Source organism: Salmo trutta, chromosome 3 (assembly GCF_901001165.1).
Source record: "Salmo trutta chromosome 3, fSalTru1.1, whole genome shotgun sequence".
Lineage (NCBI taxonomy): Eukaryota > Metazoa > Chordata > Actinopteri > Salmoniformes > Salmonidae > Salmo > Salmo trutta.
Genome location: NC_042959.1, coordinates 39,038,643 through 39,060,259, shown reverse-complemented (window position 1 = coordinate 39,060,259; position 21,617 = coordinate 39,038,643). Strand labels below are relative to the sequence as shown.

Genomic DNA, 21,617 nt, shown 5'->3' with positions numbered 1-21,617 from the left:
CTGTGTGCAATAATAGTGTTTAACATTATTTTTTATGACTACCTCATCTCTGTATCCCACACATACAGTACAATTATGTGCAAGGTGGGAGTGGATTTCAAACCCAGTGTCAGCGAATGCTAGGAGTGGTGGTAGGAGTCAGGCGCAGAGAGCAGAGGTAAGGAAAAAATGTATTTATTCCTTAAATACAAAAAACGGTCGACGCCATCAACCGGCGTGAAATGCGAAGTGCCCAATACAACGGGTCCACAGTACGCATAGAAAATAACACAAGTAGATCGCCAGCCCATCCAACAACAAAAACCCTCTGACGAAAATAATCCCGCACAAACCTGGGTGGGCTAAACAGGCTTAAATAATCATAAATCAAGAGACACAAATAAGGAACAGGTGCAAACAATAAGACATACCAAACGAAAAGGAAAAAGGGATCAGCGGCGGCTAGTAGGCCGGCGACGACGACCGCCGAGCGCCGCCTGAGCAGGCAGGGGAGCCACCTTCGGTGGGATTCGTGACACCCAGATTCAACTATAAAGACCAGGGAGGTTTTCCAATACTTTCAAAAGAAGTGCACCTGTTGGTTTTTGGGTAAAAATAAAATAAAAAGCAGATATTTTTTACTTTTTTAACTCGGTTAAAAACAAATTATTTTTTACAATGACAGCCTACCGGGGAACAGTGGGTTAACTGCCTTGTTCAGGAGAAGAATAACAGATTTTTACCTTGGGGATTTGATCCAGCAACCTTTTGGTTACTGGCCCAACGACCACTAGCCTACCTGCTGCCCCAAAAAATTAATATCCCTTTGAGAATGGTGAAGTTATTAATTACACTTTGGATGGTGTATCAATACACCCAGTCACTTCAAAGATACAGGTGTCCTTCCTAACTCAGTTGCCGGAGTTAGGAAGGAACCCACTCAGGGATTTTACCATGAGGCAAATGGTGACTTTTAAACAGAGTTTAATGGCTGTGATATGAGAAAACTGAGGATGGATCAACAACATTGTAGTTACTCCACAATACAAACCTAATTGACAGTGAAAAGAAGGAAGCCTGTTTGCAACAAAGCACTAAAGTAATTTTGCAAAAATTTTTGCAAAGTAATTAACTTTTTGTCCTGAATAAAAAGTGCTATGTTTGGGGCAAATACAATACAATACATTACTGAGCACCACTCTCCATATTTGCAAGCATGACAGTTAGGGATAGGTGATATCTGACACACAAGCATATACTATGTTGAAGTTTGAACAGGTCAGACTAAACCTTGAACAGGTCAGACTAAACCCGAGTCCTTTGACAGAGCCCCATTGATGGGTATAGCAGTATAGATAAGCTCCTGGCCGCTCATCAAAGATACTGGTCGGTCACACACACACACACACACACACACACACACACACACACACACACACACACACACACACACACACACACACACACACACACACACACACACACACACACACACACACACACACACACACACACAGAGAGAGCACTGATTACATTACAAATGGTGGTTATGATTAGCCTGGTGGAAGCAACCTGATTGTTGCATTCACCTTTATATTTCACTTCAGATATCATAAAATGAAATAGAATGGTGAACACAGCAATCAGGCTGGTTCCACCAGACTAGATTATGCCCTGGACATTAAATGCATCTATGAAGTAGAAAATAATCAACAAATAATGTCAGTTTACATAAATCATTTCTCAAAATTGGGTTATCAAATGTATCAATGTAATGAAGTGGGTTACCTTCTGTATTTGCACAAATGATGAGCCTGTGAAACCTGTTGCTGGCCAGATACTTACCAACATGTGGCTGACTGTTCCATTCATAGGAATACTCACAGCAAGGGCATGTCTGCATGATGCTGATCAGGGTCCCCTTGCTGGTCTACTCTATGCTTCATGTTCATGTGACAGGGTGATATAATAGACAGCCAAGTTGTAAATTGCATTTTGTTCGAAAGAAAGGACAAAGTTTTTTGTTAATGCACTTCACAACCGAAATTACTCTACAAATTGTATTTGCTTGGTTGGGGAATTAGCTTATTAGTTTATCAAACCGGTTATTTTTTAATACAACTTTTCACATTTCATAACACACATTACCTGTCGTTGTTGATGAAGCTGTCTGTGTCACCAGGGCAGTAACTCGGTCACTATCAGAGGCCTCATGATAGCGTGAGGACTCACAAAGTTACTTGTGTCGCCTGACACACTAGATTCTATGCTTGACAAGCTGTGAAAATAGCAAGTGATCAGTGAATTAAATTATTTTTGGAGGTCGATAAACCATTGCAATCACATTGCTGGATATGTTATGACACCCATCTCTGTTCCTTTTAGTAGGTCTCGGCATCCATTCATGAGCAGGGGATCAGTCTGGCAACCAACTGTGCACTTTGTCTACCAGAAAAGCAGGGTCAACGTTTGTCCTCATCCCTCAATTATAAAGATACACTATATATACACAAAAGTATGTGGACACCCATTCAAATGAGTGAATTTGGCTATTTCCGCCACACTCGTTGCTGACAGGTATATAAATTAAGCAAACAGCCATGCAATCTCCATAGACAAACATTAGCAGTAGAATGGCCTTACTGAAGAGCTCAGTGACTTTCAACGTGGCACCGTCATATGATGCCACCTTTCCAACAAGTCAGTTCATAAAATGTCTGCCCTGCTAGAGCTGCCCTGTTCAAATGTAAGTGCTGTTAATATGAAGTGGAAACGTCTAGGAGCAACAACAGCTCAGTCGTAAGTGGTAGGCCACACAAGTTCACAGAACAGGACCGCCGAGTGCTGAAGCACGTAGCGCGGAAAAATCGTCTGTCCTCGGTTGCAACACTCACTACCGAGTTCAAAACTGCCTCTGGAAGCAACATCAGCACAATAACTATTTGTCGGGAGCTTCATGAAATAGGTTTCCATGGCCGAGCAGTCGCACACAAGCCTAAGATCACCATGCGCAATGCTAAGCGTCAGCTGGAGCGATGTAAAGCTCGACACCATTGGACTCTGGAGCAGTGGGAACAGACAAATCTGTGTTTGGCGGATGCCAGGAGAACGCTACCTGCCCGAATGCATAGTGCCAACTGTAAAGTTTGGTGGAGGAGGAATAATGGTCTTGGGTTGTTTTTCATGGTTCGGGCTAGGCCCCTTAGTTCCAGTGAAGGGAAATCTTAATGCTACATTAAAGTAGGGTACAAAACATTAGGAACACCTGCTCTTTCCATGACAGACTGACCAGATGAATCCAGGAAAAAAGCTATAATCCCTTATTGATTGTCACTTGTTAAATCCACTTCAATCAGTGTAGATGAAGGGGAGGAAACAAGTTAAATAAGTATTTTTAAGCCTTGAGAAAATTGAGACTTGGATTGTGTATGTACTGTATGCCATTCAGAGGGTGAATGAGCAAAACAAAAGATTGAAATGCCTTTGACTGTGGTATGGTAGTAGGTACCAGGCGCACCGGTTTGTGTCAAGAACCGCAACACTGCTGGGTTTTTCAAGCTCAACAGTTTTCTGTGTGCATGAAGAACACACGGAAAACTGTGAACACATGGAAAACTGTGTTTATTGAATATAGGATAAAAAATATTATTTTAGTTTCTATGTGGAATTTAACGCAATTTCAACGTATACACAGTTCTGATGATTATGTTGAAATTAGATTGATGTAACAACCTGTTAGTCAGGTTCAAAAAATGTATTTAAGTTTTTCCCTAATTTCAATGTTTACAACGTTGGTTGAAATTAGATGAAAACAGTACTGGTTGATGGCTTTTTTCAAATCCATCGTATTTTCCACGTTGATTCAACATCACAATACACTGACAAATTACATTGAAGTAACCCTTGGGAGTAACATCTCCCGTCACCACAGAAGGGCCAACTTCCAACTCTCTCAAACCACTATCCTCAGCAAGCTTTCAATCCCCCCCCCCTCCACACTTTGTTTCCATTGGTTGTTTGAAAGGCTACGTCATGCTCTGAAATACAAAAATATTATTTACAAATAAAATAAATGAATGTCCGATTATATGACACAAAATTGTGATGTATCAGACTCCCATGTTCAGAATATTTTCACCTTTGATGTCTAATTGATCAATTGCATCACATTATCATGATAGATAGGTAGCTCATACCAGTACAGTCCTTTGACTTTGACTTTTTCCACATTTTGTTACGTTACAGCCTTATTCTAAAATGGATTTTTTTTTAAATCAATCTACACACAATACCCCATAATGTATTGTGGGGTATCACAATACCACATAATGTATTCTGGGGAATCAATCTACACACAATACCCCATAATGCCAAAGCGAAAAACAGTTTTTTTGAAATTGTTGCAAATGTATTAAAACAAATATAAAAACACCTTATTTACATAAGTATTCAGACCCTTTGCTATGAGACTCAAAATTGAGCTCAGGTGCATCCTGTTTCCATTGATCATCCTTGAGATGTTTCTACAACATGATCAGAGTCCACCTGCAGTAAATTCAATTGATTAGACATGATTTGGAAAGGCACACACCTGTCTATATAAGGTCCCACAGTTGACAGTGCATGTCAGAACAAAAACCAAGTCATGAGGTTGAAGGAATTGTCCGTAGAGCTCCGAGATAGGATTGTGTCAAGGCACAGATCTGGGGAAGGGTACCAATAAATGTATGCAGCATTAAAAGTCCCCGAGAACACAGTAGAGAAGTTTGAAACCACTAAGACTCTTCCTAGAGCTGTCCGCCCAGTCAAACTGAGCAATCGGGGGAGAAAGGCTTTGGCCAGGGAGGTGACAAAGAACCCAATGGTCACTCTGACAGAGCTCCAGAGTTCCTCTGTGGAGATAGGAGAAACTTCCAGAAGGACAACAATCTCTGCAGCACTCTACCAATCAAGCCACTCCTCAGTAAAAGGAATATGACAGCCCACTTGGAGATTGCCAAAAGGCACCTAAAGGACTGTCAGACCATAAGAAACAAGATTCTATGGTCTGATGAAACCAAGATTGAACCCTTTAGTCTGAATGCCAAGCGTCACGTCTGGAGGAAACCAGGCCCCGCTCATCACCTGGCCAATACCATCCCTATGGTGAAGCGTGGTCGTGGCAGCATCATGTTGTGGGGATGTCTTTCAGCGGCAGACTGGGAGACTAGTCAGGATCGAGGGAAAGATGAATGGAGCAAAGTACAGAGAGAACCTTGATAAAAACCTGCTCCAGAGCGCTCAGGACCTCAGACTGGGGTGAAGGTTCACCTCCCAACAGGACCACGACCGTAAGCACACAGCCAAGACAATGCAGGAGTGGCTTCAGGACAAGCCTCTGAATGTTCTTGAGTGGCCCAGAGAGAGCCCGGACTTGAACCCGATCGAACATCTCTGGAGAGACCTGAAAATAGCTGAGCAGCTAAAAAATAGTTGTTGCTTTGTCATTATGGTTTATTGTGTGTAGATTGATGAGGGGAAAACATATTTATCATTTTTAGAATAAGGCTGTAACGTAACAAAATGTAGAAAAAGTGAAGGGGTCTGAATACTTCCGAATGCACTAAGAACTCAGTGTCACACACATCTACAACTCATTCATTGTGTTTGCTTCTCCTATTTATGTAAAATGCAGTTGGCTCCCCTCCATCCATTTCCCGGCAGCAACCTCACAAACAATGTTCCCTCTAATTTTCTTCAGCACTGAGCAAAGTTCAGGTCGGCTGAGTGCAAACTTGAACGTTGCGAAAATTCTGAACCCGCTTTAAAATACAGTTTTAACAGTGGCCAAGTAGACTACTGTAGCTATTTGATCATAATGTAGTCCTACAGTGCCAGTGTGGCCTACCATAAAAAAAATTATGTAGAAAATGCATTCCATAACATTCTAACATGGAAATAGCTGCTCTATCATTCAGCCTACAGCAGCAGCCAATGTGTGGTGTTCAATGTAGGCCTAAATTCCATGACATGTTTGAAAAAAACATACAGGCCTTGACATGAACCTGTTTATCCACTTGTCCTTCAGACAAGGAGGTGACTGAAAAGTTATTGTGTTGTTTGATGCAAGAAAACCCTTTACAAAATAAAATGCATTATTATTCCCATACCATTATTAGAGAATCAGACAAATTATGGTACACTCTGCCTATTGGCTACTTAGCTTATTCAAGCCTGTGTCAAAATACAACACTGCCCCTTTAAAAAAAAGCTCTTTACCTGACTTGCTTTTCAAAGATGTCTACAAATGTAGACATTTTGTGCTGTTGTATGAAGCAATCACTCCTCTTTTGCTGACTACAAATGATCTATAACTGGGCTAATAACTCACTAACCAGCAAAGGATATGAACAAAATGTGCACACATGGCTACATGCAGCTCTTGCTATGATCTCAAAACAAGCACATCTACTCACGAACTCATCTGTAAACACAGTCCAGTTCAAAGTAAATGGCACAGATCCATATAAGCCTACTGCAATTCTGATTGGTTATAGTTATGTTGCACCGGTCTGTGTACGAGTTGTGCGCAATATAATCATACTGTACTCCGATGTCTTCTGCCTACAACAAAATCTCTTGCATAGTTTGTTTTGTTTCGGGAATGTTGCATTGAAAGTGGATAATACTGCATTGATTCAATCACAATTGCCACAGTAAAGGGAAACAGGGAAAACTCTAGAAAGTTGAGAAATTCAATCTCATGCTTCTTTCTCTCGGTGGGCTGATATTTCTTCTGCACTCTGCGCGTCAGTCCCAGGGGAGCTGCGTGGCAGCTACTGCGCCCACATTGCTCAACCACAACTGTCACATGCAATAGATCAGTCAGAGGAACTTTCATTTACAGGAAATCACCAAGAGAAAGACATCAACATGGGTGAGCTCTGTTCAACTGTATGATGATTTGTAATCATAAAACTATATTTATTTCACATACATTACTTTAGAAGGGCACCAGCTAAAGTAACCTATTGTATCTGTATTTGTCTAATTTGGATAGGAGTTGGAGTTGGAATTGGTGGATTCATTACATTCTTGACTTTAGCCTCTTGTTTTGGAGACATTACAAAGGTTGACACCAGTGGGGCCTCAGAGATAACCGCTAGACAAGACAAGCTAACTCTCCAAGGTATGCGAGTGAGCGGTATACAGAACCTTCCAATAATCAATAATAATAATACATCCATCGAATCTATATAATTTTATAGGAAAGAAATGACTTGCAAAATTAATATTTTATATTTATTTTACTATCAATCCTAATCCTCTAAAGGGGTGGATGCCTCTCATAAACTGGCTGAGCATGACCTGGTGAGGATGAACAAGTACAAGGAGCTCATCACCAGGGTGGGGCAGAAGCATGGCCTGGACCCAGCTATCATCGCTGGCATCATCTCCAGAGAGTCCCGGGCCGGGTCAGCGCTGGACCATGGCTGGGGAGATCATGGGAATGGCTTTGGGCTCATGCAGGTTGGTTGGCAGTTGGCACAAGATTTGTGTACATGTATCGTTGATTGTGTGTGAGAATGAGGAAGCAGAACTTACCAAGGGGATTTGTGTTGAAATCTGAGAAGTTTAATAGCATCTTCCTCTTTTAGATTGTACTATAGGCTATTTTTGTCATGAAATAGAAGTGGTGTGATTTATTTCTAAATATTTTATTTTCAAAGGTTGACAAGCGCTACCACAAGATAGTGGGGGCATGGGACAGTGAAAAGCATATCAGTCAAGGCACTGAGATTCTCATTGAGTTTATCCGAAGGATCCAGGCTAAATTCCCTGCGTGGCCCAAGGAGCACCAGCTGAAAGGTGCTGTATTGCTCACCCACCTTTTTACTCTGTAGTTTGATAGAAGGGAGGAGTTACATGTTTGTTATGTATGCAAATGCATGGATACCATGGCAAAAACATATTGTAAATCTTTTCAGGGGGAATTTCAGCCTACAATGCTGGGGACAAAAATGTCCGCACCTATGAACGAATGGACGTGGGCACCACTGGGGGTGACTATTCCAATGATGTTGTTGCCAGATCTCAATGGTTCAAAAGCCAGGGTTATTGAAGACTCTTCATTATATACATCAGTCTTTGATTCTACCTATGGTGAAAATATTCAGTACCTGTTTTGGAATAAATAAAAGCAATAAAATTACTTCTCTGAATAAATCAAAGCAGTAAAATGTATTCTATTTTCGGAATAAATCAAAGCAGTGAAATACATTATATTTTCTAAATACATGAAACGAAATGTCATTGTGTGGTCACTGGTCAACATTATTTTTTATATTTTAAGCAAACATCCTCTAACGCAGTTGTTCCCAAACTTTTTATAGTCCCGTACCCCTTCAAACATTCAACCTCCAGCTGTGTACCCCCTCTAGCACCAGGGTCAGTGCACTCTCAAATGTTGTTTTTTGCCATCATTGTAAGCCTGCCACACACACACTTATATGATACCTTTTGTCACAGGCGTCGTAAGGGACAGACCAAGGCACAGCGGGTATAGTGCTCATCTTCTTACTTTTATTAATAAAGAGAGTGAACACTTAAACAAAATAACAAACGACAATCAACAGTTCCATAAGGCACACAAGCTATACAGAAAATAACCACCCACAAAAACACAGGAAAAAACAGGCTGCCTAAGTATGGCTTCCAATCAGAGACAACGAAAGACACCTGCCTCTGATTGGAAGCCATACCTGGCCACACATAGAAAAAGAAACATAGAAATAGAAAACTAGAACCAAAATCCCCTAGAACCAAAAAAACCCAAAACACACAAAACAAACACCCCCTGCCACGCCCTGACCATACTACAATTACAAATGACTCCTTTACTGGTCAGGACGTGACACATTTAAACATAAGAATGAGTGTGAGTTTTTGTCACAACCCGGCTAGTGGGAAGTGACAAAGAGCTCTTATCGGACCAGGGCACAAATAATAATATAATAATCAATAATTTTGCTCTTTATTTAACCATCTTACATATAAAACCTTAATTGTTCACCGAAAATGGTAAATAACTAACCACAGGTTAATGAGAAGGGTGTGCTTGAAAGGATGCATATAACTCTGCAATGTTGGGTTGTATTGGAGAGAGGCTCAGTCTTAAATCATTTTCTACACACAGTCTGTGCCTGTATTTTGTTTTCATGCTAGTGAGGGCCGAGAATCCACTCTCACATAGGTACGTGGTTGCAAAGGGCATCAGTGTCTTAACAGCGTGATTTGCCAAGGCAGGATACTCTGATAATCTGGCAGTGGCTTCTGATTAAATTAAATTTTCACAGAACCGCTTGTTGCAATTTCGATGAGGCTCTCTTGTTCAGATATCGGTAAGTAGACTGGAGGCAGGGAATGAAAGGGATAATGAATCCAGTTGTTTGTGTCATCCGTTTTGGGAAAGTACCTGCGTAATTGCGCACCCAACTCACTCAGGTGCTTCACTATATCACATTTGACATTGTCCATAAGCTTGAACTCCTTTGGACTCAAGAAAATCATACAATGATGGAAAGACCTGTGTTGTCCTTGTTAATGCAGACCTCAATTTTGTCCCGCACATTGAATATAATTGTGGAGAGACCCAGTAATCCTAGATTCAAATCACTCAGGCGAGAAAAAACATCACCCAGATAGGCCAGTCGTGTGAGAAACTCGTCATCATGCAAGCGGTCAGACAAGTAAGCTCGTCTCTCAATTTAAAAAAAAACGTGTCAATACTTTGCCCCTTGATAACCAGCGCACTTCTGTATGTTGTAAAAGCGTTACATTGTGTCCCAAAACGTCTTTCAAGCTATTAGGCATTCCTTTGGCAGCAAGAGACTCTCGGTGGATGCTGCAGTGTACCCAAGTGGTGTCGGGAGCATCTGCTTGCACGCGCGTTACCAACACATCTTGACCACCAAAGTCCATTTGATGTCACAAAGCTGTCCACTACTCTAAAAATATCCTCTCCTGTTGTCCTGTTTCCAGTGGTTTGCAGAAGAGGATGTCTTCCTTAATTGACCCCCCATAAACGTAACGGACATATACCAGGAGCTGTGCTAGGCCCACCACACCTGTTGACTCATCCAGCTGTAACGCATAGAATTCACTGGCTTGTATGCTAAGCAGTAATTGTTTCAAAATCATGTCACCGATGCTTCGTGAAAGTGTTGTTTGATGAAGGCTTTGTCTCTATTGTTTTTTTGGCCTTTTCCCCCAGCATTGTCGCAGCCATATCCGCAGCAGCAGGAAGAATTTAGTCCTCCACAATAGTATGGGGATTGCCTGTCCTAGTCACTCGGTAGCTCACCATATAAGACGCTTCTAGACCCTTCTTATTAATGGTATATGTTGCTTTTATACATGTCTTACTACTCAAAAGTCGTCTTAATTCTCGTTTTAAAAACTCTCGTGACTTATTTTTCAAATTGGCATGTTTTGTTTCTAAATGTCTGCGCAAGAGTGAAGGTTTCATTGAGTTGTGAGATAGTACTTTTGCACATATAACACACTGTGGCTGAGGAAAGGCACTACTCCCAATACAAGTGAACCCCAAATCAATGTAGTTCTCATCATATTTGTGCCTCTTCGATGGTCCAACGTCCCTGTCTGTTGTTCGGTGGTTTCCCGGGTAAGGGGGCAGTAGCTCCTCGCCTGCATCAGATTCACAACTGTCAGTGTCCATGCTAGCTGGGCTAACAACAAATGTAGAATTACTGATGCTAGCATTGAATGTGCTCGTGGAAGCAGAACAACTTGTGTCGTCGACAGGTGCAGGTGTAGTACTGCTACATTTTACATTACATTTTAGTCATTTAGCAGACGCTCTTATCCAGAGCGACTTACAGTAGTGAATGCATACATTTCATACAAATCATACATTTTTTCTGTGCTAGTAGTAGCAGCAGCTGGTATGTGTCTCTATGGCCTTACTTTTTATTAACCATTTATCAATTTTCAAGCAAACGGAATAAGCAGCAGCTACGTTTGGCTACATACGGATTATTAGTGGAATTCCCATGAGAGATTAATGGTTAATGTGATTGGATGTTCATTATTTGACTAGGCTACCTGTATTTTACATTGTGTTATTATTACGATGAGAACACTAGATGGTTTCATTTTTATTTTTGGCAGTGAAACGAGGCTACTCAGGCGAGAAAAAAACCTCACCCAAATGTATAGCAACGTTAGAAAATATAAATGTTTGAAAATGTTAAGAAAAATGTTTTTCTATTTTTAATTTTTTTATGTGAATCACATTTTCATTTGGCGTACCGCAGACGTCATTGAGTACCCCAGTTTGTGCATACCTGTTCTAATAAGTTAAAAACGCTACCACAAATTTCCCCCCCAAAAGATTTGACTTTAATCTATGGAAATAAAATTAGGGTATTTGACCAGAAAATCGTTTTGAAAGATACCTGTTGTTACAGAGATAACAATGGAATTGAGCTATAACACAAAGTCAATGGTGAAAATTGGTTTCATTATTTTAGGGGTTTTGGTCAGCAATATTGTATCCAATCAGGTGGTTCATTTTTCAAAGGGATCAAATTATCCTACACCATACACTGAGCATATAAAGTAAAGCATACCTAAATGGAGTTGTTAAAAATACACCAATGTTAGCTTGGATTTAAAGTTGATCTTTATCTATAGATATTTGAGAGGAATGTCTCAGTGATTCAACTGGTGAACACAATGAATGATGTTACTTCCTCACAGAGAAAGCATGCGCGGTACTCTAGTGCTTCTGCAGGCTAGTTGAAGAAAGACACGAAACTTCAATGGGCCAGATCTAATCGTATTTTTGACTTCATTGATGGATGTCTGCATACTTTAAAATATAGCGCCTAACTCAGTTTGTAAGTATAACTTTATTTCATGACGAATTTACATAGACATATTGTTTGATAAGATTCCAAATGGTTCGCACCAGTTGCTTTTTCTATGTTGCTTTTAGAGTTAGCAGAGAAACTGTTGAATTCAGATGGTGGTGGTCTCCAACTTTTCTTGGAAGATGTTAACATAAACTGCTCTTCTTTATTACGGATGCGATGTTGAATTATACCTCTCACTTGAAGGAACTCCCACATAATCCGATGTGTTAACTTTAGCATAATGTGACTCATCCTCTTCTTGAATTGATTTTGGTTACAAATATATTTTACTTATATTTACTTTTTAAAGACAATTAGCTATTGCTTTCTTAAACATTTAGTCCGATTTTCAATGGCCTGTAGGCTATAATTGTCTTCTCCTCTTTGACAACACAGAAGGATAATGGTGATTGTTTTTACACTGTTTCAATAGGCTGTGGTTAAGATAGTCAATATTTTGTCCACATCAGTTGCTTATTCCTAGCAGCTATCTGGTACGATATGTCCATCAATAACTTTACATAATTCCTTATTTGATGCACATAAATCAATATACTTTATATCCCTGGTTTGGTGCAGGGTAGAAAGGGGTTGATTTGAGCCAATGTGTGGAGTAAAAACAAAGGAAATTGACAAATCTGTTTGCAGATGTTCCAGGCACCAAATGCACGAAGCTCCAATCTGGAATTTTTCTTTTTAAGAAAATATCTATACCTATATAATACCTAAATACTGTACCTATGCACGTCAGCAGAACTGGGTGGCACTCTTATGGCAAATACATTGAAATTCCATCATAGCGCTTTAAAAAGTCATCTGATGATGCATGGTGTGTCCAATCCAGTTTTGTTATTACAAATATCTGCAAATCTTGAAGAAATATCCCATAGTATATCTCTTTATAATGATTGAATTATATAGTGACATCAAAAGATAGTGCTCAAATTTACTCTCTCTGTACAAATTGAATGCAGCAAGTTAATTCTGAATTGTTCTTGACCATGAGTGTTTTCTTTTTTTTTACAATGATGCATAGCATTATATCCGAGCATAATGTCACTAAGTCTAACAGTGGTTAGTATAGTGGTCACAGTTGTCCTTGTAAACCTTGTAAACCACACACAGCTGACCAGTAGGACCAACCAGACTGAGTAACAGCACTAATTGCATGTTTTAAATGGGCCAACTGGGAAATGAGGATACGGCGAAGAGCAAAACACTTAAATCACAATTATTTGATTATCACCATGCAATTAAATCCTTCAGATAAATGTATTCTCGCATGCCCTCACCGCCCACACATACTCTGCAGCAAATGATTTCTAGTGTAAGAAATGCCTTGTGAAAATGGTCCCAACTGTAGGTAAATGGCAGACTAGAGGGCCTTTAGCAAGCAGTGAAACCCAGTAAGATCCCTTTTCATGTGGAGAGTGTGAGAACAGAGTGGGTCATTTCAGGGGTCAGCTCTGAAAGGTTTCCAGTACCATGAGAAGATAACCAAAGGCAGGCAGAGAGGAGAGGAGGACTGTTGTTTTTGCTGTATACACATCCCTTTCTATCTGTGACACATTCAGCCTCACCCTCGCACCCAGCTAGGGGTGCTCCCTAGCTCAGCTCTGGGGTATAATTTTTTTGTTATTTACAGTTCTACATACATGGCCTTAATTAGAGTTTGGGCCAGAGAGCTCACTGCTCGCAGAAGATGTGTTCCAGATGTGAGCAGGAATTCCAAGCGCTTTGTAAAGAAAAGAAACAGTACTCTGCAGGAGTTGACTAAAGAAACTTGAGTCAGAGCAAACTGTTGAGGGATTCGAGAGAACAGGGGAAAAGGGGCCTCTTGCTCAATCATGGGCACAGATTTAACTCGTCAGAATTCAGGTTTATATAAGTAACTATCTAGAGTTGAAAACAGCATGTTCTTTTACCCTACAGTATTTTGGTGAACCACAAAGTTTATGACAATCGGTGTGTTTTCAAGCACTGAGCACTCTTTACATTTGTTTTGCAAGTTCTCATACAATAACTCCAATGTACATACTTTCTATACTTTCTCAGTTATGAGCCAAGTAAGCAAGAGATTCTGTGGGGGCAGTGAAAAAAAATGTTTCAGGAAATACCCCAAAAAAATTCAAGGAGGAAAACTGGCTGACATTCCTCCTATCTTTACAAACAGAGGGATATATGATAGATGTGTTTTTCAAATGAGTCCACATAGTTTGTATGAATGGAGATTTCCCATGCATGAGATTCTACTCTGATGTAGTCTGTCTGGATGTTTGAATACTAAGATGAAAGCTGCTTGTGATTGCTATTAGTGTACAGTAGACATCTTAAAGGCCCAGTGCAGTCAAAAACATGATTCTCCTGTGTTTTATATAGTGTATATATATTTCCACACTGAGGTTGGAACAATACTGTGAAATTGTGAAAATGATAATACCCTTTTAATTTAAGAGGTGTAAGCCTGTTTTGGTGGGATGGAGTTTTGGCCTGCCCGGTGACATCACCAGGTGGTAAATTAGTTAATAGACCAATAAGAAAGAGTTCCAAACCTCTCTGCCAATAACGGCTAGTTTTATATTTTCCCCTCCCCACTCAGACCACTCCCTGACAGTCCTAGCAAAATTCTTGCTTGATAATTTGCTGTTTGCTAAGAAGCTGTTTTTTTTTTTAAAACAATCACAGTAAGGTACTTAATTGTTAACCAGAAATTATTTGATATTGAGATCAAGATGGCAACATTGGACCTTTTTTTAAAGAGATTTTCTGGAAGCGTTGTATACTTTTTTGAGCCAGTACTTCTGAAAGTAGCGCCCAAGAGACAAAAAGAGTCCCTATAAATTGTGCAAAATTGTATACAACGTAACATAATTGCTCTCGAGCCCCCCTGCAGCGCACGTGTCCCTTTGCTCACCCGCAACCTCATTTGACATTTACATTTTAGTCATTTAGCAGACGCTCTTATCCAGAGCGACTTACAGTAGTGAATGCATACATTTCATACAAAACTTGTTTTTTCCAGTACAATACTGTGACGATCTGATCCCGCCTCCCACTAACTTTGCAACCTCATTGTACATCATTCCATTTGCCAATCAACATTGCCCTAATGTTCGGTTGTGGTTAGTTCCGGTGACTAGTATGGCAAGCAAGCGATTGTGATGTCATTTTATACAACGGAAAAGTTATAGGCCTACTTACAGGTAACTGCCAAAATAAAGGAAACACCAACGTAAAGTGTCATAGGCTGTTGGGCCTCCAGAACAGCTTCAAACCACCTACAAATAGCGCTTGACATTGTGGGGACTAACAAAATGGCCACTGTTGGTCAAATTTTCTGGTCCTCACAAGAAGAAGAAGAAGAAACACACGTGCACGCTCCTTTGAGACCCCTCTTTCAAAATGACAGAGGTCTCTTCTAGCCATGGTAGCCAAAATAATGGGCAACTGGGCATTTTATACATGACCCTAAACATGATGGGATGTTAATTGCTTAATTAACTCCGGAACAACACCTGAGTCGAAGCACCTGCTCTCAATATACTTTGTATCCCTCATTTACTCAAGTGTTTCCTTTATTTTGACAATTACATATATATTATCGTCAAATGTCATACTCCTTGAAAGTCATGCATTGGTAATATATAGCGTTTGCCTACGTGATGAATGATGATCGCAGACAATCAACTGCAGTGTTTGATTATTAATTACCCCACATCATGGAATATCTGTGTGAACGTTTATAAGGACAAAAGGTGGACACGTTAAATTATTCTATTTGGATGGTTGACACAACAGAAAGGTAGGCCGATATGTTCTTGTCTAAAAAGTGGGTAAAAGTTTGCTTCCAATATGTGTGTTGTTGTGAATGGCGTTCGGGATAAATAGATGGACCCACGCCTGGTAAAAACCCTTAGTCTTTTGTGAAGTACTGTATATTCCAAAATTCACCAGCGGCACCATTTAAGAGCTCAAGGTTGTCAGCACAGTGTTTATGATCAGACATTTATCTTCTAATGTATTTGTGTGGCTACGATGCACAACGCTTTCTAATTTGTAGAGAAATGCATTGAAAGAGAAATGCAGCTACTACCGAGGTCTAATATATCTAACTTCTCATTTCAGATGCTTTCTAACATCTGATGCATGGATTTGATCGATGCATTCTATGTATTTGTTGCTCTTATAATGGTAAGCGCATGCAGCCACTCATCCCACTTGCTTCAGAGAGCGTGTTCATAACACGACAGGAACGAGCGTGTAGGTCTCATACACTAAATGATGGCAGGATAGAATGTAAGGCTTCGGTGCATTTTTCCACTGGGAGAGGACTGTAGATCGTTTATGCATGTATGAGCTTTTGATTTAGACGTCGAGTCCAAAACGGGAGGTTTAAAAAGTGAGGTAGTTTTCAATTCTCTGGAATTGAATTCTCTTTAACAGACTGATAATCATACCAGACGGTAAATATTGAGTTGATAAGTTAACTGTTTTGATTGTAATGATGTATTTTATCAATTGTTTGTAATTCTCCCCCCCCCCCCCCCCAAAAAAAAATAAATAAAATCCTATTCCTTTGAAATGCCATTTAGTGGAGTAAGAGTTATTTGGGTAGAAGTGCTGTGATCACTTTCTGTTGCCAGTCTTCTAATGTGTTTACACTTTTAGGTCAAGGGAAATGTTTCATTTTGAAAAGGAGCCTCAGAGGTCTGGAGATAATAGCGTTTGAGTTGATTGTTTACATGAACACGTTCTTTATTCCCAGGTAAATGGTCCACTTGGATTGTTCTGAGCAGATCTGGCCATTTTGTATGGTTGAATGCTGATCGAGCTTTACCAAATCCTTTCCCTGAGCTCACATAGATATGTTTATTTAGTTAACTTTCAGGCTCCTCTGACTTTGTGTAGTTGTTCAATTCACATTTGTATTGTTTTACATGTTGGCATTCTGCAATAACATACTTATCTGAGAATTAGGCCAATTATCAAACCTGTACATTAATAGCCCATATTGATTTTCTACTTAGTCATCCTTAGTCATATGACTTGACATCCCAACATGACTGACACCAAGGTTGAACCTAGAGGTTGAGATTTAGACATCTGTTGACTCTGGCTCAATGGCAAGGTGGCACTGTTTGTTGGGGTGTTTTGTTTTTCTGATGGGGATGAGTGAGTTCCCAGCCAGGACAATCCCCACGACGCCCCTAGCTAATTATCACAGAGACACGGGTCAGATCGGCTGGAAGTAAGCTGCCTGATTGAGACAATAGCTGCAGGCTGCCGCTCGGGATTAAGCTATGTGACGGGGAGGGAGTGGGGGGTAGATGGGGGTGGGAAGAGCAGCTTGGGGCGGGCTGTTAGTTCACACTCGTGTCCTCCCACTGTAGGCTAGTCACTGGGAGGGCAGGCAGCCTCCACTCAAAGATAGCGCTGTGTCTTTATCTTTGTCTTGCCACCAGCTGCCCTTTCTGCCATTCTGTCTTAATTCATGTGCATTAAGAAGGCGGGTGTTTGTGTGTAGTGGACTGGTGGCCTTCAACATTGCAGTTGGGGCTTGCACAGGGACTTCCACGTGCCAGCACTCAGACAAGCTGGTAAAGGATGTACTAAAGAGGGAATCCGCTGCCATTTATATTGCTTGAGCATTCCCATCTAGAAACCATGGCTGGATTTTACGGCTGTTTGCGGGGGAAGAAGTAAGTGTGCTCTGCTTTTCTGGTTATATCTATCGCCAGAGCATTTATCTGAATGGGACATACTCATTTATGTTATGTGTCCCTGGCAGTCTGCTTAAAGTACATGGTGGTTGTACATGTATGTCTTAGATAAGGGCTAAAATTATTTTACTAACCCTAATATTGGGACACAGTAGGCCTGCATTGGTTTTGCAAGTCCTAGCATATGAATAAATAGTTCATTTGAAACTGTAGCGTGGACTGGATTGTGAATACTCTGTATATGGGCTGTTTGTTTGCAGTGTCAGAGAACGATCTCCCCTTTTTATCCTAGTCGTCACTTGCTTCAACATCCACAAAGTCATAAACCCTGCCTATTTGTAAAATGTGTCTTAAAATTGTATTTTTACCCTAAACTTAACCACACTGCTAACCGTATGCCTAACCTTAACTTCAAAATAAAAAGCTAATTCTTGTTTTCACGATATAGCTAGTTTTGACTTTGTGGATGTAGAATCTAGTGGAAACCCTTTATCCTTCAGTCTCATGACATTTAAGACAATAAAAGCTTTATTGACCCCTCGCTTAGTTCATTGAAAAAATGTGAGAGCCAAGCAGCCCTTTTGTTAACCTTGTGAACTGACTCACTTAACAGTAACTCCGCCTGAAAGGAATCAGTTATTCTCCCCCAGAGTGAGTAACTGACTGCCACGGTTTATTCACATCCATCCACCCCCACATCCCAAACACCCATTTCATGGTTTGTGTCAGCTGTCCCAACTAAGTTCCTCTTAGCAGTAGTCTGGCTAAGTACTGGCTTTCATGTGACATCTTGTACACAAACTGACTTAGAAATGGAGACCATATACAGTATGGATACCAAGCACAGTAGAGTACACAACATACCATCCTAAAGTAAACAACTCGGCTAAGATGTGTGGGACACCTGCACTCTTTCACATGGTGCTCTTTTACGCAGTTTTCTCTGGACAATTGAAGCCTTACCATTTCCAGATGAATCTGGTTTAATGCTAATAGTCCAAGTCAGTAAGAAGGGCTGTTTTGAACTGTGCTATCACCTAATGTTTTTTTCTCCTTGTTGGATTAACAAACTAGATTAATGCATGTGCACACACGCAGAATGTCTTACTTGCTGTACGCCTTGTATTTGGGGCAGATGTCTAGCCTAACCCTTTTGTTGACAGGCGTCTGTGTGAATGCACCCTTGATGCAACTTGTAAATTCATGATACCCATTTCATAGTCCAAGTTGGTCACTCCTTTTAATTTAGAAACTGGAAGTAAAGAAAATTCCATGGTTTTGTGCCTCTGGTTCTAGACAAACATTAAGGTATGTGAGGTTTTACTCAACAGCTGAAATAACTTTGGTAAAGAAGAACTGTGCTGTGACGAGCTGACCAACCAGTTTAGAAATACAGCCTCGTATGGGGGCTCCACCCATTTGAAAAGTGTTCACTCAACATAGCAAATAAAGTTGGGTTCACCCTCAAAATAGACAACACTTCCTTTCATGATATCCTAAAATTCCGCCCATTGGAAATACTATAGTAGTTCTTCCTTCCAGGCAGCTTTGCCCTGCAGTAGCCTTGTTTGGAATGTCCTGGTTACTGTACTTCTCTTACTATGTTTTATTGGATATCCTGTTTGGTTGTTGTGGCCCTCTTGATCTGATACAAACACAGTTCAGTTCTGTGGAATAGATGGTTTCCTGCCCAGGGCTGAAAATGGACGCTAGGAAAATTATTGGGATCCGTTTGCCCGCATTGCATTCAGTATGAACATTTTATGTTGAGCAACTGGCCTAGTACACACCACTAACTTTACTTGCACACAATCTATATCTGTCCTCAGTACTCCACAGACTGTGTATAATTTAGACTGCCAGAGAACTTTCTCACCAGTTGAAAGTATAAACTACCAAACGAAACGCCCAGTGTCATTGCTTGGCACTGCCGTTCAGTAACTATATTCACACGGAGTGTTTTATTTTTTACCTTTAAAAAATAGGCATGAAGGCCTTGCAGTTTCAGGGGATTCTTGTGTTCAACATAACTGTGGAAATGTGTTGTAGCCCTTCCCTAATTAAGATAATGTAATCAATTCTTTAACCCAGTTGGTTTGCACTGGTTCCATAGACTGATAACTCTATTACAGGGCCAAACCAGCCCCGAGTGATTGTTTTGCCCCACCCAACGTGTTTTGCAAAATAAAATGGGACTTTTGTTTTTGGTCAAAGACTAAAATCACCAGGATTTTAGCCAAAAAATCTGTTTCATTTAGGAATATCTGACTGACCCAAATAGAAACGATCATTATGTGTAGATTTGGTCTAGACCATCCAAGTTTGGTGATGGAGTGCATTAAAATAATAGCCAATTTGTAGAATAATACCTAAATATGCAAAGGATATTGCATATTTCTACCTTAGTGTACCTCATTTTGGGATGCATCACCATGAAGAGAATGACATTCATATCCATAATTATACATTTCTGTGTAGTATGTTACCATGTGTAAATCCCCTTCCTGTAGTTCAATAACCAAAATAGATTTATTTTCAAACTCACTGTGGCATGTCAAAGCTGACACCCCAGACATCTTTGAATATTAATGTGGAGCATACAAACTGAGTGAGATTTTACTGAAATTCTGTTACCGAACTTCAAATATTCAGTGTACATATATTATGTGAAAAATCTGAGCTGTCGGGGCAATTCCACAGTAATGGAAAAGTAATCTATAAAAGGTTTCTAAATGGTCTACTCGTGAGGTTTTGCTGTCATGCTTTTGCATCATTTACAATTCATGTAGGCCTACCTGCAGTGAGTACTCCATTCATCTTGTATCCATCCCCATTTACAAAGAGCTCCTCTTGTCCGGTTACCAAAGACTGCTCCGCCTAACATATTCAAATTATTCAGTCATGTAACACCACATCAACGGTAGGCCTAGGCTATATCTTGCTTATTGAGAACGTGCCTCACAGATGCAATACAATTTACGGGAGCCTAGTATTTTCTTTTAGTTGAGGTGCGTTAAGATTTGCCATTGCGTTAGATTTGTTGAAGTTCCAGTGTAGTCTAACATGACTTTCCTGTGTTTTTATATATAATATTTCCACACTGAGGTTTTGAGAAGTACTGTGAAATTATGATAACCCTGGGCACAATGTCTAGTCCGCTTTGGCTCAGCATAATTTCATTGAAATTACGTGGAAACAATGTTCATTCAACCAGTGTGTGTGCACAGTGGGAAAGCCCTTTTTAATGTGTGTGTTTCTGTTTGAGTAGACTGCCTGAAATTTCTGCCTGTTTTGGCCAACCTGGTGACATCACTGGTAAATTAGTTAATAGACCAATAAGAAAGTTCTAAACCTCTCTGCCAATAATGGCTAATTTTCAGTTTTGCCTTCCACTCCCAGACAGTCATAGCAAAATTCTTGCTTGAGAAATTGCTCTTTGCTAAGGTCTTTTACATTGGTTTAAAAAAAAAATTAAAACAGTTAGATACTTCATTGTTACCCAGGAAGGATTTGATATTGAGATAAAACTGCTGCATTGGACCTTTTTTAAAATGGAGGCCTTTACTTCCTATTCCACAAATATTAGAAGTATCCTAGATGTTGACAAGAAAACAGTCTCAAAGGACACTAAGGCTTCAATTGCACAATATGTTCAGCACAGCAAATGTGGATTTAGTCTGGATGTGAAAACCAGATGGCTCTCTACTGACTCTGCTGAAGAGTGTGTGTGTGAAAGTTATAATCAAGGTGTTGTCTGTCTCATAAACCTTGCTAGTTGCTATCCTCTAATTCTTGATTGCATAACATGGGTGACTCCTCACATGACTTTGAAATAGGGGATCTCCAGTACAAAAACAATACTCAAACCTGGCTGTGTCCTTATATGGAATTGGCAGACTCATCTGTTTAAATTCCCTATAACTGCCTGTCTTCAAATGCTTTTCCATCTTCTAAGTAATGGTTTGTTTATCTATCATTTAATGCTGCTCCTTTCCACCAACTC

The 21,617-nt window shown here is 40.2% G+C and overlaps 2 protein-coding genes across 8 annotated transcripts in view; both read left to right on the top strand.

Moving 5' to 3' along the window:
- Positions 1–6,755: 6,755 nt before the first annotated feature.
- lygl1 (lysozyme g-like 1) lies at positions 6,756–8,184 on the top strand. The gene is made up of 5 exons (XM_029734163.1): positions 6,756–6,895; positions 7,019–7,147; positions 7,292–7,488; positions 7,689–7,827; positions 7,947–8,184. Exons 1-5 carry the CDS (start codon positions 6,892–6,894, stop codon positions 8,078–8,080), a joined length of 603 nt encoding a protein of 200 aa, XP_029590023.1. The 5' UTR covers positions 6,756–6,891; the 3' UTR covers positions 8,081–8,184.
- A 2,567-nt stretch (positions 8,185–10,751) lies between these two features.
- Positions 10,752–21,617, top strand: part of LOC115174993 (uncharacterized protein KIAA1211-like) — a 44,587-nt gene continuing 33,721 nt past the window's right edge. Inside the window, exons 1-2 of one of the 7 annotated variants that reach the window (XM_029734127.1) lie at positions 15,471–15,696; positions 16,020–16,085. Coding sequence is in view for 2 of the 7 variants with exons in the window: in XM_029734102.1 (XP_029589962.1) it covers positions 17,559–17,593 (35 nt within the window). In the remaining 5 variants the exon portion in view is untranslated. Of the gene's footprint in view, positions 10,789–11,269; positions 11,880–15,469; positions 15,697–16,019; positions 16,086–17,260; positions 17,594–21,617 lie in introns of those variants that run through there. The other 6 variants (XM_029734143.1, XM_029734135.1, XM_029734111.1 and 3 more) reach the window with 6 other exon arrangements.